Source organism: Achroia grisella, unplaced genomic scaffold (assembly GCF_030625045.1).
Source record: "Achroia grisella isolate CSIRO2021 unplaced genomic scaffold, CSIRO_AGI_Agris_v1 utg402, whole genome shotgun sequence".
NCBI lineage: Eukaryota > Metazoa > Arthropoda > Insecta > Lepidoptera > Pyralidae > Achroia > Achroia grisella.
Window position 1 is genome coordinate 649,093 of NW_026712841.1, and position 16,013 is coordinate 665,105.

General features: G+C 31.0%; 2 protein-coding genes across 2 annotated transcripts; one reads left to right on the forward strand and one right to left on the reverse strand.

The window, feature by feature from the left end:
- The first annotated feature begins 519 nt into the window (after nucleotides 1-519).
- Nucleotides 520-12,915, forward strand: LOC131844288 (serine/threonine-protein kinase GA29083). Its single transcript, XM_059193129.1, has 14 exons — nucleotides 520-708; nucleotides 786-1,004; nucleotides 1,943-2,042; nucleotides 2,318-2,512; nucleotides 4,363-4,476; nucleotides 4,889-5,076; nucleotides 5,506-5,592; nucleotides 6,200-6,360; nucleotides 7,019-7,137; nucleotides 7,606-7,705; nucleotides 8,113-8,258; nucleotides 9,286-9,435; nucleotides 9,877-10,119; nucleotides 10,351-12,915. The coding sequence occupies exons 2-14, from the start codon at nucleotides 787-789 to the stop codon at nucleotides 10,405-10,407; spliced, it is 1,878 nt and encodes a 625-aa protein (XP_059049112.1). The 5' UTR covers nucleotides 520-708; nucleotide 786; the 3' UTR covers nucleotides 10,408-12,915.
- A 15-nt stretch (nucleotides 12,916-12,930) lies between these two features.
- Nucleotides 12,931-15,622, reverse strand: LOC131844289 (tRNA (adenine(58)-N(1))-methyltransferase non-catalytic subunit TRM6). The gene is made up of 2 exons (XM_059193130.1): nucleotides 13,742-15,622; nucleotides 12,931-13,097 (listed from the first exon to the last, which is right to left on the reverse strand). Exons 1-2 carry the CDS (start codon nucleotides 14,978-14,980, stop codon nucleotides 13,017-13,019), a joined length of 1,320 nt encoding a protein of 439 aa, XP_059049113.1. The 5' UTR covers nucleotides 14,981-15,622; the 3' UTR covers nucleotides 12,931-13,016.
- Nucleotides 15,623-16,013: the final 391 nt, after the last annotated feature.

The window sequence follows — 16,013 nt, forward strand, 5'->3', positions numbered from 1 at the left end:
AACTGGGACTGCCAACAGTTCGATTTATTATTTGTATTAGGTCGAAATCGTCAAAGTCAAACTATGACATATAACTGCAGCCAATAATCGAAAATTTTGTAGTTTCGTGGTTGGAATGGCAACTCCAAAGAGTAAAGTTGGGTTAAGAAGAGATCTTATCAAGGCCTGCACTATTCAAGACTTTATATAAATTTAATTCCAACACTGGGAAGAAATTATAATTTTTTTTAAGGTTTTGTATTTTATGTTGGGCTAAAAAGGACTTGTATCCAGAGCCGTAAAATAATAAATTAAAAAAAAGTTGGGTTAAAAAGGACTTGTATCCAGAGCCGTAAAACATATTACTAAAAAAAAGTTAGTAAGGTTTGTTAAGTTGGGCTCAAAAGGAGTTGTATTCAGAACCGTAAAACTTATTAATAAAAAAAAGTTAGTAAGTTAACTCCCTTCGCGTTTCATTCAATCGTTCAAGAAATGAAATGTTTCGTTCATTCATTTATTAATCATTCGTATAGTATTCATTCATTCTGGGTCTCGTTTGCGCTGATTTTGTGTATTTTGTGATTCATATTCATAATTTTTCAGAAGTCTTATTTTGAAACTATTTATCAAATTATTTAACGAACTTGTTCAAAATGAGATACAATTATTAAAAGTAATGACTTGACTTTGGACATAATTCTTTAATTTATTAAACCGGAACGAAATAAGGTGAGGGTGGAATCGTGATATCAGAAGGTATCCGTTAGATGACATCGTAACTTTTTTCTAACTTTCTTTATTTTCAGGATGGAGAATAATCTAAGTCGTAGTGGCAGTCGATCGAGCTCCGTTTGTGAGCTTGAAAAAGATTTTAGTGATATGGAAATTATGAAAAGTAGGACAAACCGACGTAACGTAATGCTTCGAACACAACCAGCGCGGAAAGCGAAACGAGTCAGGTTTTTTCGAAATGGTGATAAATTCTATTCAGGAGTTATAATCCCAGTCTTGCCAGAAAGATACAGGTGGGGAAAATAATTTTACTAATCTATTGAAATAATGTTTACTATTATATTTTCATTGGAGTACTTTCACTTAACTATCTACCTACACATCTGTGATGGAGCATGACAATAAAATAATTAATCGTTCTAGCCTATCTATTGACAATACCACTTGATTTGTGCAGACCAGAGAGAGGCAGGTCATAGATTATCTTTAAAATAGTTATTCAGACTCTTATTAGAATGTTTACACACTCCAATAAAAATAAGAAATTACTAGGGTTTTCCTATATTGCGTTTATACAGTCTATCTATAGCCATATATTTGTCCATTTTATTTAAGACCTAACTTTCTCTTTGTCCTTGATGATTAGCCAATGAAATAGTATAATATAAATTGAGATTCTTTAATACTTACCTGTAAATTTATTTTGTAAGTGCTTACTAATTTTGTTATTTTGTTGTAGAATAGTACAACAAAAGTATTACAGCTGTTTTGAAAACAATTGTACTTTAACTTTATCTAGAAGCTGAATTTGAAACAGTTACTTTCTTTTGATATTAAAGAACATTTAATATCCTCACTCATATTTTATATCATATAACATAAATGTAATAAAATAAAATGTAATATTGAATACATGTCCAGTCCCTTTGATTCCTCTGGTATTAAAAATACATGAAAAACTACTTGCAAATAAAACATTCAATAATATCAAATATAGACATTTAACCATTTATTTGGGAGTAAGTATTTAATTTTAAGATCATTTGTAATAATGTATAGTATATCTAGTCATGTTATTTTCAATATATCAAACAGTTAATCATTGTTGTGATTCATAATGATATATGTTCAACAATTAGCGCTTACAACCAGCTCATTTACTATTCAAACTCCATACAAGATACCTTAAACTTTTTGACCACTTAATAGTTTTTTTTATTGTTGTCCATAGATCTTTTGATAGTTTAACTGCCGACTTGACTAGGGTGCTAGTGGACAATGTCACACTTCCCAGTGGTGTCAGGACAATATACTCTCTTGAGGGTAGAAAAGTAAGTTACATCATATTCAGTAAAAGCTTATAATTAGATGTTACATAAATTATTAGCCATTAATTAGCAATATTACATATAAATCATGTCTGTATGCAATTTGAGGTATGAGCCATAATAAAATTCCAAATGCAACATTTTAAATTCAGGGCCACAAAATTCATGGCAGATAATGAGATGAAATGAATCTCTATGGGCCTCTTATATATCAATTTCTAATAAATAATGTTTTTCGCTAAAAACTAATTTATTATAGGAACATAAAATTTTTGCAGATAGGTAAATTGGATGATTTAGAAGATGGTCAGTCATATGTGTGTAGTGGTTTTGGTGAGCCCTTCAAACGCCTGGACTATGAAGCCAGTGCAGTGACACCTCAGTCCTTCAGATTGAGTGGCCCAGAATCATTAAATGACAGTTCAAGCCCATCTCCAGCTAGAGCAAACAACCGGCTATCCCGATATTTGCAGGTATTTATAATTCTTCTTATATTTGTTTTTATTTTTGCAAACAGGTTCCTATTGCAGAACATTAAACCCAGTCGGTCTTATTACAAAAAATCTGTTAAAACTAGGACGAAACGTGGTCTAAATGGTCGTGGTTTAAACCATTCCTAAAGTTAATACTTGGAATAAACCTAACATTATTACGAATCCAGATCTAACAGAGGACTACTTAGTACTACAGTTAAATCGTTCATTATGTATTCCATACAGAAATCAGTCATTCATGTCTGTCACCGTACAATTACGTTCCATTTTACCAGAAAACTGAAAAGATCAAAAATAATATTAGTTCAAAGAAAAATGTATAAACTAAAAATAAATTTATTTCTATTTATCTATGTCTTCATTATAACTATTTCATTAATATATAATATTTATTACTGTACTATTAGGCTGAAAATCAGTTTTAAATTACAAGTAGGAGTCCTATACGGAGAAAAGGAACGGCGAGATATTTTTATTGGATCGTTCGAATGGTGACTATTTCAAAGTCAAATGAGTGAAAAAATAACAAATAACGTCTTTTATATATTTTTATTGTCGTAAAATTTGCTTTAAATATTTTTTAGTTAATATATTTTTAATTTAGTTAAAATATTTTTCCAAAAACTACAACTTACAATAAAATTTTTAAAATGGAGTTTGTATTTTTGCATTTAGACCACTGTTAAACTAGGGGCATCGCAGGTCTAACTTTAGACAATAGACGAATCACGATTTAGAGATAAACTTCATTTTGTAATAAGGAATACATTGGTGAATGGTTTATTACTAGTGCTAAACCAGGTTTATCTTTTTGTAATAAGGCCGAGTAGGTTTTTTAGATCTGTAGTTCAGTGAATTTTCCAAACATTGCTCTAAATAAATGAAATATCATTAAATATCAGTATTCATGTAGTTTGTAAGTGTGACTCTCAACTTCAACATGTCTCTACAAAAACTATTCCAATTTATATTTCTTATTCATTCTCCGCGGTGATGGAACAGTGATAAAAAACAAAATAAAGTAAGTGACTGCAGGTTTACCCCTTCTATACCTATATTGAATAATATCCAGTGGACTTCAATACTGACAGCTGATAATCCCTGACTATCCCATCTCAGATAACAGTTGTAAAGGTCAGCGCAGTTTATTTTTTCATGTTATAAATTGTTACTATACAATTTATAAGATAAGAAACAATAAACTGCACCATACATCATATATAAATAGAAAAGTCAATGTGCCCAACAATTAAGTGATAAATAATTAAATACATTTTTGAAACGTAATAATTTTAGCGCATGAATAATAATACCACATTAGATAGATTAAATCTCATCGTAAGCATATAAACCTACTTCCGTGTTCTGTGGTATAAACAATAATACAGATGCAATTCTAGGCCACGATGTCGAGATAATATCGCGTCATTGTGTGACGTTTAACCATTTGAGTGCAATGGGTTTTTACTAATGTATGTCTAAAATTGGCAAGAAAAATCCTTGATTTTGATGTCATATACCCTTTCCAGCAAAAAATTTTGATTCTCTTAAAAAAACTTGTCCAATTATAATCATATTTTCCTGCGGAGTGCTAGACGGCATCTAATTTTGTGTGCGCTACCGCGCCGCTCCTAACAGTTTTGGGACACACCTGATGTTCGATCACGCTTTAAGTGGCACTTTAAGGGTTAAGGTTGCCTCTCAATGGTTACACTGCAGTGCATTCTAACGGAATGCATACTAGGCGGTCCGTCCAAATTGCCGAACGCACTGCAAGGAGTCTCTCTGTATACATTCAGTGAGAAATCCACTTTTAATCTTGTTTGCAGGCAAATGGTAGTAGTACTACCGGCAACGGGACAGCACGCGTTAGCCCAGCCGGAGACAATGTAGTTCGACCACGTATAGTTACTATTATTAGGAATGGAGTGAAACCTCGCAAGGTAATGTTTAAACTATAACGATCCTTGTGATTTTTTTTTTGTTTAAACTACGATGGTGGCAATCAATTATATATATAACACACATACTGTTATATTTATTGTCGGGTTGATCCCGCGACATTGTACCCGTATAACATTTTTTTGTGAGCAGTTTGAAACAAAGCGACATTTTGTGAAAATCGTCCCAGGGTTTTATTATTATTGAAAGTAAATAACTACGAACAGAATATGGAGAATATAAAAGAAACTATATAGTTTGTAGTTTTTACTTCTAAGTAATATTTTTCGAAATTAAAATTTATCGGAAACTAGATAAATCCTTATATACGCATATAAAAGTATTACATAAGTAAGGTCATTCAGCTTTCGCTCGTTATGTGTTGGAACATTGGTAATTGTAATTTCCGTTCAGGTGTGCCGACTGTTGCTCAACAAACGCAACAGTCCGACATTGGAGCACGCACTTGCAGCGATCACAGAATGCATCAAATTGGACACCGGCTGTGTACGCAAAGTGTTCACGCAGTCGGGCACGGCTGTCACGGCGTTACATCAGTTTTTTGACGATGAAGATGTGTTTTTTGCATACGGAAATGAAAGGTAATACGAAAACCAACTTCAAGACCTATTAATTTAGGAGTTGAAGTCTGAACTACAAAAAGAAAAGAATATAGTTTACTGCTACCGTAATATAGTAGAAGTAGGTATGTTTAATAGAAGAAATTTAGTCATTAATATCAACCCAGGTAATGTTGACATTAATTATTAAATTTTTCTTTTTATAAAACATAAATATTATGACATTTGATCTTATTTGACTACAAACTCATCTGATATTAAGTATATACATAATGCATTAATCTACACAAAATTATTATATTTACTTATGGTTTTTATCTAAAATTGTTTATATATATTTCATGGTTCTGGGGAATATTGTCATTAGTTAGTAAATTACTATTATTGTGTATATTTATCAATGTTAATAGGTGGCATTACTTACTGTTACAATATTATTTTCCACACCAGGGTTAATCAAGAAGATTTTGAATTAGAATTCGAAGAGAGTAGAGCTGTTTTACAATGTAGAAAGACACCAATCACTAGAAATTCAAGGTAAATATTAAGATTAAGTTGTTTTTTTAGATAGATATATTTCAGGCACCAAAAATCAAGTAAGTGCAAGCAACTATTACAGTTCGGAAACTGGCTAAAGTTATTATCTTTTCGTTTTAAAATCTAAATTAACTATCTAAATATTTACATATTATAATTACATAATTTAGAGCTACCTTTTAGCTTATGTCCATCAAGTGATACAAACTATCTAAATTATGTGATACAAATACTTATGAATACAAATGTTTGCATCGTGCAAGTATTAGAAGGCCATTGGAAGTAAACCGGTATACTTAACCACTACACTATTGACCCCTGCTTATTTTACTTATGTAATAAACATACAATAATTTTATTTTGTTGGCTTCGGATGTCTGGCGGTTTTTGAGCACAGCGATTTTCTTCCAAATGTCGAGGGCTCGATTCCTCGCACGGTGCAAATGTTTGTATTTATGATTATGATTGTTTGTATCGGTGTGGATGTTTGTTTTATATATTCATATCAGTTGTCTAGTACCCATAAAAAAAGCTCTGCTTACCGTGGGATTAGCTTGCATTCTGTTAATTGTCCAAGCTATTTATTTATTTATTATGATGCATATAGAACGGGACCAAAGCCTCGCATGCCCGTGAAGGCGGGCGGCGGCGCAGCTCGAGCAGCCAGTGAAGCGGGCGGCGGCGCGGCCGGAGACGCAACCGAAGACGGTGCAGCTCCGCTTCTACCGCAACCGTTGCGGCTCAAATACAGTGTTGGCAAAATAATAGGTATTTAACGTTATAGTATACGTGGGAAAGAGAAGGAAGCATTCTGTCCTCTCTAGAACACACTGTTGACGTCATGCGGTGTTCAACAATAGCACAATAGTTATATTTAGTTAATGTTACATTTTAATACCGACATTGTACCTAGAATGGTAAATAGTGACCTTTTTGATAAATTAATTATAATGGAATGATTCACTCATCTGCGCTAACGGTTTACGCTGGCGCCAGTGGAGGATGATAAGATGAAAATGAGATCAGGTCAGCTAGTCTTGCTTCTTGCCAATTTGCCAGGAATTAATAATGATGGCTTGCAGGGGCAAACGCGTGGAGGTCAATTGACTGACATTACTAGCAATAGTGTGGATAATCCACCAGTTTATTATTATGATTAACATCGTCAATTATTTGACAAGAATTGCAAAGAGAATGGGTTAAATTGTTTTGAATTGAAATGAAATTTTAATTCCTAAATGATGTCAACACAGCTATCAAATCAAATTAATCCTAGAGATGGCAGTAAGTTATTTCTCTTTCACACTGAATTCTATACAGCTAGCAAATTGTGGTCATGTAAACTACTTTGACTGACTGACAGAGAATGGCTGTGTTAATAATCGTAAAGGTATATGATTACTTCATTATATTTTTTTTTTTATAGGAGACGGCAATTTCGCTGTTGTGCGAATTTGTAAAGATAAAACAACTAACAAAGAATATGCCCTCAAAGTTATAGACAAGGCTAAATGTAAAGGCAAGGAGCATTATGTGGAAGCAGAGGTAACTGTTTATTTGCACTTTAATTTAATAAGAAATCTTACCTTTTATTCTGTTGCATTGTTTATCAAGGTAGCAATATAATAAAATATAAATTACTCAAAAAGCATCACATACATCATACTCCGGTCACTTTATTTAAATACTTATTACTATAACGCAGTTTATCGTCACATACTATTCGACGAAAGTATTCACTGTTTTTGCCGGTTCTTTATAAAGGTGGCATAACACCAAATATATTGGATATACACACAATTGGATAAGTTATTGAATAATGTACTAAAAGTGATTATATTCATGAAAATCCTATCATTTAAGAATTGATAATGTAAAACACAAACAAATAACTTGCATAGGTTCATATTGGTTATATTATTTATTTGTCCATTGAAAAGTTATTCTCAATTGCGATATTCTTTTTCCAAATGTAATATAATAAATGTATACTTAAACATGACGTACTTACAGGTAAGAGTAATGCGGAAATTATGCCACCCTCGCATAGTATCATTGATCGAAGAACAAGACAGTCCTGAGTGGCTATTCCTTATTATGGAGCTAGTTAGTGGTATGTATTTAACTAACATTTATTATGCTAAATATGAATTTTATTTCTATGACATTATCTCTAACACAGTTCTTTTGCCAATAGAAAAGGATTTGTAAATCAATTTCACTATTAAAGTAACCAAATATGAGTATAGAGTAAAAGAATTTTGCAAATTTCATATTTTAGTTTTATCCAAAAACCTACTTTTTGTCTACTATTTATATTGTTTACATATACAATTTTTATTTAAGTTTACTTTAACTCGTAGTTGTATAAATCTTCGATACAATAATTGATTTCACATTCGATATATAATTGTTTTCATCAGTCGTATCATCCAACTAATTGATTAATAACAATGTATCAACGCCATACCACATTAGGCTTATATTTGCATATTATATTAAAATAATTTGTATTTCTAGGTGGCGATTTATTTGATAGTATCGCGGCTGCTTCCAAATTTTCTGAGCCACAAGCTCGTTTGCTAATTGGCCATCTAACATCAGCTATCGCATACCTACACTCGCTTTCAATAGTGCATCGTGACATCAAACCCGAGAATCTATTGGTAAGCGAATGACTAACGCAATTGATAAATCATTTTTATCATTTACTATCCATCATTCGATTTTTTTAATAATTACATTCCTTGCGTATAAGCTTAGTCTTCACTGTTTACATTTTAGTATACACCAAAGGATTACAGTAATCAAAATCAGCTTAAGTATGTACTTCTCTATTTGTATCATGTTTTACTAGTTAACAGTTACATATTGAATTCAAAATTTGAAACTAAATAATTTATTCTAAAAATAATTTCGAGATCGCTTAAGCCATAAGACCGCCTTTTGTATCTAGATACCATGAATTGTTTTGTTTTGTATTTTTTTAAGGTGCAATAAAAAGTCATAAGTAAATAAATATATATATATATTCTGCATAAAAAACTAAACAGGTTAATTTATACATTTGTACTCGTATACTTTTATCACAGTAGTGCACTATGATAGCATAGTTACCATTCGAAAGTCGTAAGCAGTCCTTTTCGGACATGGTGTGAGGTGGATATAATAATAAAAGTATATTTTTTTACTATATTCAATAAGATTTTCTGCGCTCTATAACAATCCACTGCCCGTATAAAAATAACCCTATGTTATTGTTCATACCTACTACTATATTAATATTAAGCAAAATGTAAAGTAACTGTGATTTAAGCATTTAAAGTACTAAGAATAAAAAAAACTGTCGTATATTACCAATGTTATAACATTGGTAAACATGATCAAATTTTTCTCCTCTTGGTGTACGCTTGTTTAAAAGAAACAATTTAATTAATTTCAATATATAGAAATATTCATCGGAATAAAGATGACCAACAGTCCACTGGAGCTGGGTTTAGTTCATAAATCGTCACATTCATCTGATTTTAGTGATTTATATTACGTTATTCTTTCTCTTTGTTCACAATGGATATCTTAATAAACAAAAATATTTTATACATGCTCCGTTGTAACCATAATATCCGAATAACCGAAATATATTGCATTGGAAATGTACTACTGTGTTAATGAAAATGCTGTATTGAATTTTAGGTGGAAGTAGGCTCGGATGGCTGTATACGTGGATTGAAGCTGGCTGACTTCGGCCTAGCAGTGGAAGTTTGGCGACCTTTACACGCCGTATGCGGTACACCTACTTACGTAGCTCCCGAGATTTTATTAGAGACAGGATATGGACTAAAGGTAAATATAAACGAAATACAACTTTAATACTTACAAATAAACTATTGTTAAATTAATATTGCTTGACTTATATTGTTGGTTACGTACATCAGCATACAACAACAATAATATAAATAATTGAAGTTCACGAAGTGAAGACGCGTGCTCATTATTTCTTAAATAAATAGGTTAGGACATTTTAAAAAAGTATTTGAAAGTTATTAACCTGTTGTATTTGAAAAATAACTACAATATAATGACAACGTCGTAAAAAACTTTCCCACGAAATTCACTTTCGTTTGAAACCAGATTACCAGGTCTTATTATTTTTTGTTACAAATTATGCAATACTACCAGTTCTCATAGCATCTATTAGAATGTTTATGCTTAACGTTATTATTTCACGAACATGAATTTTTAAACAATAAGTGACCTTGGTGTAATAGCGACATTTATTTTCAGATTGATGTATGGGCCGCTGGTGTTATACTGTACATACTGCTCTGTGGATTCCCTCCATTCTCGTCTCCTGACGGTGACCAAGAAAAGTTATTTGATGCCATTTTATCGGCACGACTTGAGTTTCCCGCACCGCACTGGGAGCGGGTGTCAGCTGGTGCTATTGATTTGGTGGCGAACATGCTTCGACCGCAACCGGAATTGCGCTTTGCTGCCGAAGACGTCCTCGATCACGCCTGGATGGCGGTAAGTAAAAAATACTTTTTCTGGCGGTTTTTTTTACAACTATCCACTAACATTCTCATAGATTCCTCATAAAAACTCACAGAATAATGTTATTTCTGGAAGACTGGCTGTTATATTTTCTGTTATTAAGACACTAGACTAAGTCTTGCTAGCTACAAAATATTATCAGTATATGTGTGATATTATAATGCTTCTGAAAAAATAAAACAATAATGTTGGGATTCATTTCAGGATGACTATGATGAGAGCTGTGACTTCCGTACATGGTACGACGAGGATTCCTCATAGCTGTGCGAAAAGTATGCGGCCACTCGGTCGTGACGACGCCGCCACGTGGCCGCCACTCGCACCCGCCTATGCCTCAGCCCGCGCTGTAGCTTTAGCGCCTAGTGCTGGGCGATGCAGCAGTGTATGCCTTTCAACACATTAACACCAATACCAAAGCTTAAATTTAACATATTCCTTAAACAACCGTATTGCATGTGCAGTGTTCGTGGTATTTATACCTTCAGTTACTTTCAAATCGCGAACTCCAGTGCATATAATTGTTTAATTTTCGTATTTCGATACAACAGATTTAAGGCACCTGGAAATAATTTTCCAAACGGGATTAAATGATTGTTCCATCCTACATTAGATAAGGATCATTAAAATCTAGTGTATTACTATAGGATTGTAAGTTAATTGGGCAACAAATTAATTGAAATATATTATTATAAAAAACTTTAAGTGGGTTCAAAAATCTACAGTTTGATGATTTATTAATATTTCAACCTAGACTTCTCCAAGTTATACCCTACCTGTACCGCATGGTGTAGCTGGTAGTTGTCATATTCAGCAAATGAATTGCCGAAAATGCTAGATGACTGTTAGATTGACTTGAATAATCTCACTAAACTAAACTTCTATAATGTCAAATCTGTCACCGGCACCATGCTACAGCGCCCAAAGGAAGTCAATCCTTTAATATTTTATTCGCCCGATATAATTATTATCGATCACTTTAAGGCTGATAAGCTACTTTAGTATTATTTGTGTTTTATTTCCCATTCAGCTATCAGCCAGTAAGTACAATATGATTTATAAATTCGTACATTATTCTCGCAATTTCGAAAGATCTCCCTATACTTCGTTTATAATTTGTTATCTTTTCAGTTTTAGGTATGAATACTTTAGGTCTAAAGAAATTATAATATTTATAAACAAATGTTTTTATTTTATGATAATATTCTGTAATATATGAGTAATATATGTTATTTAATTATTTTAATGAATTCATATTTACAAGTGTAATGCGCAATCATAAAATAGTTTTTGTATCATATGAATTGCTTATAGGCATGTATCAATCGCTGTTGCTTCCATTGTAACCATACCACTCGCATTTCCATTATGGCTGCATTTAAAGTACTAATTATATCCACCGTTCAATAGAGTTATTTATACCAGTTACTTTCTATATTGACGATTGACAGTTTTATAAATAATGTTCAAATTGTTTCTTACTAACTTTATAGTGACATTAGAATTTATTACAGTGATGTAGTGACAATATAGGTGCTTTTGATACGGTGCTTGTAGAAGCAGTGAAAATAAGTTTGTCGAGATTAAAAATTATTACATTCATTTTTGTGAATTTATGATATCACATTAACAGTCACTACATCTATTCGAAAATAAAATAATATTAATTATCCCATGGGTTGGGAATTGTATGTTTAGGGATATTGTATATTGTTTATTATAATCATGCACACTGAACACCATGTAAGTGCCAAAATATTTTCATATCATTCAATATGTTCATATTGTTTTTAATAATGTTCCTTTCAAATAGTTAATTATGTGTACTTAGTATATAATTATTTTGCTTATTGAAATGCTCCATATGAGTTCAAACACTGAAAATATTCACATAATTGATTTAATTTTTATTAAGGTGATCATACTCTAATGGAGAAAGTATGTTCTCACCTAAGACTACAGCGCAAAATATTTATTTTACTTTTTTATGACTTTGCATTATAAAATACATAACTCTAAATGTTCACCCTTCTGCCATCATCCCCTATTTTTTAATAGCAATATTAGTATGTCAAAACTAAATTTACTATGATTGAAGAATTATAAAATAGTTATTATGCCGTCCAGTTTCACTATGAAATTTGCAGATCTCAGCTCTCTATACTCGAAAGGTATCAGAAGAAACAGAGAACTCACTTTACTTCTATGTGTTTGAGCACAGATGGAGCTATTGTTTCTAAAACATGAAATACAACCCATGTATTAGACTGATTTACATTCCTCACAGATTCCAAAAGTACATAATATGGTCCTACTCATTAAACTGAGAACATGTTTTTATACTGTAATATTAAAAACAAATTGTGTAAATCTGGAAAGACTATTTAATATAAGTAGTTTGTATTGTCAATTTTACTACTATGGATGCTATAAATGATATAGATGATATTTCGAATGTTTTTATAAAATCTTTGACAATTTTATGTGAATATGAAATTCTAATATGATGCAATAATGTAAAGAAACAATTTATGAATGTGTTATTACAACGAAATATAAAGCATAAGATACTATACATACTGTTATAAAAGAAATGTATCAAATTTTGCTTAGTGTGTGTAGTTCTCCCATTACATCTGTAACATTTTCATTAGAAGAACTGGTTTTCTTTATAGTAATAAGACACCATGTCAATCACACTGTTCATAAAATTTTATAATGCATTTAGAATATGGTATGTGCATTTGAGTAAAGGAAAAATAAATTTGTAAAAAACTGTATATTTCATTCTTTATCATATAAATAAAAATTAAAATCAACATATTTCTACTATATATACTAAAATAATTGTCCTTCCAAATATTTAAGAAAAATTATTTTAGTATATATCCTGTCAATAAAAATCCACTTGATCCATTCATCATTACTTCCGGATGTGTCCTCTCTGGTAATACCTGAAAAATTTTAAATAATATATTCATAATGAGCTTACTTCTTATCTAATAAGAAGTTAAATATTATTGGAATAAGTAATCATCATGTTCGAAAACATCAACAAATAAAATAAATTTATCTGATACAAACCTAGTTTAGCTATATTACACTTTTCCGACCATTTTTAATAGCTTAAAATAAGTTTGAAACTTTAAAATAATTCTATAGATTTTAGTTTTTATGCATAAGAGGTTGTCATGCCTATATGTAATCAGAATCAGTCGCCTAAATGTCTCTATCATATATGTTGAAGAATGTTGATCAATGAAAACCTTTAGCAGAAAACACTGGGTCAATATTAAATTAGTCTAGAAACTTGACTCTATAGTAAGACTTGCAAACCATTACTTTATCTGTATAATATAAATATATGATTACTAGGTCATTCCAGCACTGTGTTATTGTAATTCTTTTATTTTTTTTTAAGAAATTAGCTTTTTTTTTCATTTTCCAAATTATATTGTATAATTATACTACTGGCAGTAATTAACTAGAACAGAGATGGTATGAATATTTGATGGGGCAGATGAAAGAAATATTGTGGATAGGCAATCTCATGTTAAATTACAAAAGAAGGTAAACCATTGCCCCTAGTGCCACTAACCTGATAATTTCTCATCCAGTTATTTGTAATTTGAAGGGCAGCTACATTGCTAAATGATCTTAGTTTCAAGTAAGACTGCTGCAAGGGTTCTGCAACTGGATAATAAATTACAAAAGGTCGACCAGGTTTCACAAATTCCATCAGCTCCTTAAATATATTATGAGGATCCTCCTTGCAAGTGATTACTAATGAATCTACTTTATTCTTCATCAATTGAGATGCAGCTATGTTATCAAAATGCCATTTTGGTAACTTTGGTTCAGATTGTGTTTGCTCCGAGTTATCATGACAATCTACACTTAATATACCATCCTCTGTTATATCGTTTTTCAATCTTGGCACCTTAATTTTATGGTCAGTTTCTGTATCATCAACATTTTTCCTTTTTAAAGTACTACTTTTATTTTCAGATGGTGTATCATTAGTGTCACATCCCTGGTAAAACTGTCTCAATGCTGAATAAACATTTACAGAAATACATCTATTTAAATGATCTGCTTCAAAATTCATTGCTAGTAATGCTTGCTTCTGTGACATGTTGCCTGGATGCATGTGTAAAAGTTTACCAGATGTGCCAGTCCCAATGGCACTCAATAAAGCAGCTGCCATAAGACCATTAGAACCTGAGTCATACAGCAAATGAACTCCTTCAGAATATACATTAGCAAATGACATTACTTGTGATAGAGTATCAATACGAATACCCTGGATTTTATTTGGATCTAACTTATACATTATTTCTGCAACAATTCTTAAGTTTGGCTGCAAAATCTGAATGTATTCAAAGTATTTCTTTTCTTTCTTTTTCAAATATTTATCTTGTGAAAATTCTGTTTTGTTGTGGAATGTACTGGAATTTGTTATTAATGTCTCGACAATGTCAGATGCTTTATAAGCATCAACTCTTAAATCTTCTATTTCTGTAGCAGTCAACTTTTGTGATCGGCCATCATCTACAATATTTCTGTTATCATTACCAGATATTTTTACGCCGATTTCATCCTTTAAGTTAATTGCTTTATCAGTCAATTCTAAGCTATATTCTTTACTCTTTTTGTTTCCAGATAAAATCATTTTGAAAACAGAATAATAGGGACAGTTTTCAACTCCACTAAGATTGATGCTATCACGTCCTAACATTATAGTGGAATTAGGTTTATTTAATTTATGTAATTTTCTATAATTTTGTTTTTTAATTACAATGTAATCACCAATTTTAATAATATCATTTGCCATCATGGTGAGCTTAGGAGAATATACAGTTATTAGCGTCGTTATATTTAAAAATTACAGAATAAGATACTTATCTATTTTTACATACTTAAATTAGTTTTTTTTCAAGTATTAGAACGATAACTACCAATAAATTTAGATAAAGAAAATAAACATTCTGTCTACCGTGAGAGGTTAGAATTATTTTTATTTGACACCACAGATTAGGGTTGCCAAAGTTAGATCAAATCAAAGAATCGATTAAAAGGGCACTATAAACGATTTTTTTAATTGTTACGTAGTACTGAATTGATTGTACGCTTAAAAATTGACAATCGATGTTTTCTTTTTGCTTATTGGGAATTGGGAACTATTATCTATTTTCTTAACTTTTTAATTTAACAAATACATTTATTTAGTGAAATAGACGTTTTCCTTTATACCTGATACTTAATATAATAATTGTTATTGTTGACTTCCCTGAATTTAATGATAAGAGGTGATTTATTTTCGTATATATCTTGCTTTTCATAAAATGGACTATGTGTATATTTTAAATGTAGCGAGTCATCAGTTAGTTAAATCGATTTTTTTGGGAAAGTTTTGCTAATAAGTAACTAATTATGTCAATCTGACATTTCTTAAAGTAATATTGCCAGCGTCGAAAACGTTTTTTTTCTCTTATGGCAGACATAACGAAATACTCATGAGGAATAAAAAAAACGGAAGGAATTCTATAAAATCGAATTTAATAAAAAAAATCATTATTTTTTTAATTAGTTAAATCTTATAATCTCAAAATAGAATACCATGAGCGAATGTAGGTAAATCGACTAAAATATTCGTAAAAAAATATAGATATTTGAATAATCAAATCATTATTCATATTTTTAATTAAACATACTGCTTAAATAAAAAAATACCTTTAGGAATCGAAACCAAAAAAATATATTTAAACGTTTGGAACTTTGTAACGTGTTTAGGAAAATAATGCAAAAAATTTCAAATAATTTATTTTCAGTAACCATGTCTGTTATCTTTATCTGTCAATTAAAATAAG

Excerpts from the sequence above, each read along its gene's own strand:
- LOC131844288 (XM_059193129.1), top strand. The coding sequence starts at position 787 with ATGGAGAATAATCTAAGTCGTAGTGGCAGTCGATCGAGCTCCGTTTGT. Across the intron at positions 4,477-4,888 it reads ATGGAGTGAAACCTCGCAAG|GTGTGCCGACTGTTGCTCAA; the intron begins GTAATGTTTAAA and ends ATTTCCGTTCAG. Across the intron at positions 7,138-7,605 it reads AGCATTATGTGGAAGCAGAG|GTAAGAGTAATGCGGAAATT; the intron begins GTAACTGTTTAT and ends ACGTACTTACAG.
- LOC131844289 (XM_059193130.1), bottom strand. The coding sequence starts at position 14,980 with ATGATGGCAAATGATATTATTAAAATTGGTGATTACATTGTAATTAAA. Across the intron at positions 13,098-13,741 it reads ACTGGATGAGAAATTATCAG|GTATTACCAGAGAGGACACA; the intron begins GTTAGTGGCACT and ends AAAATTTTTCAG.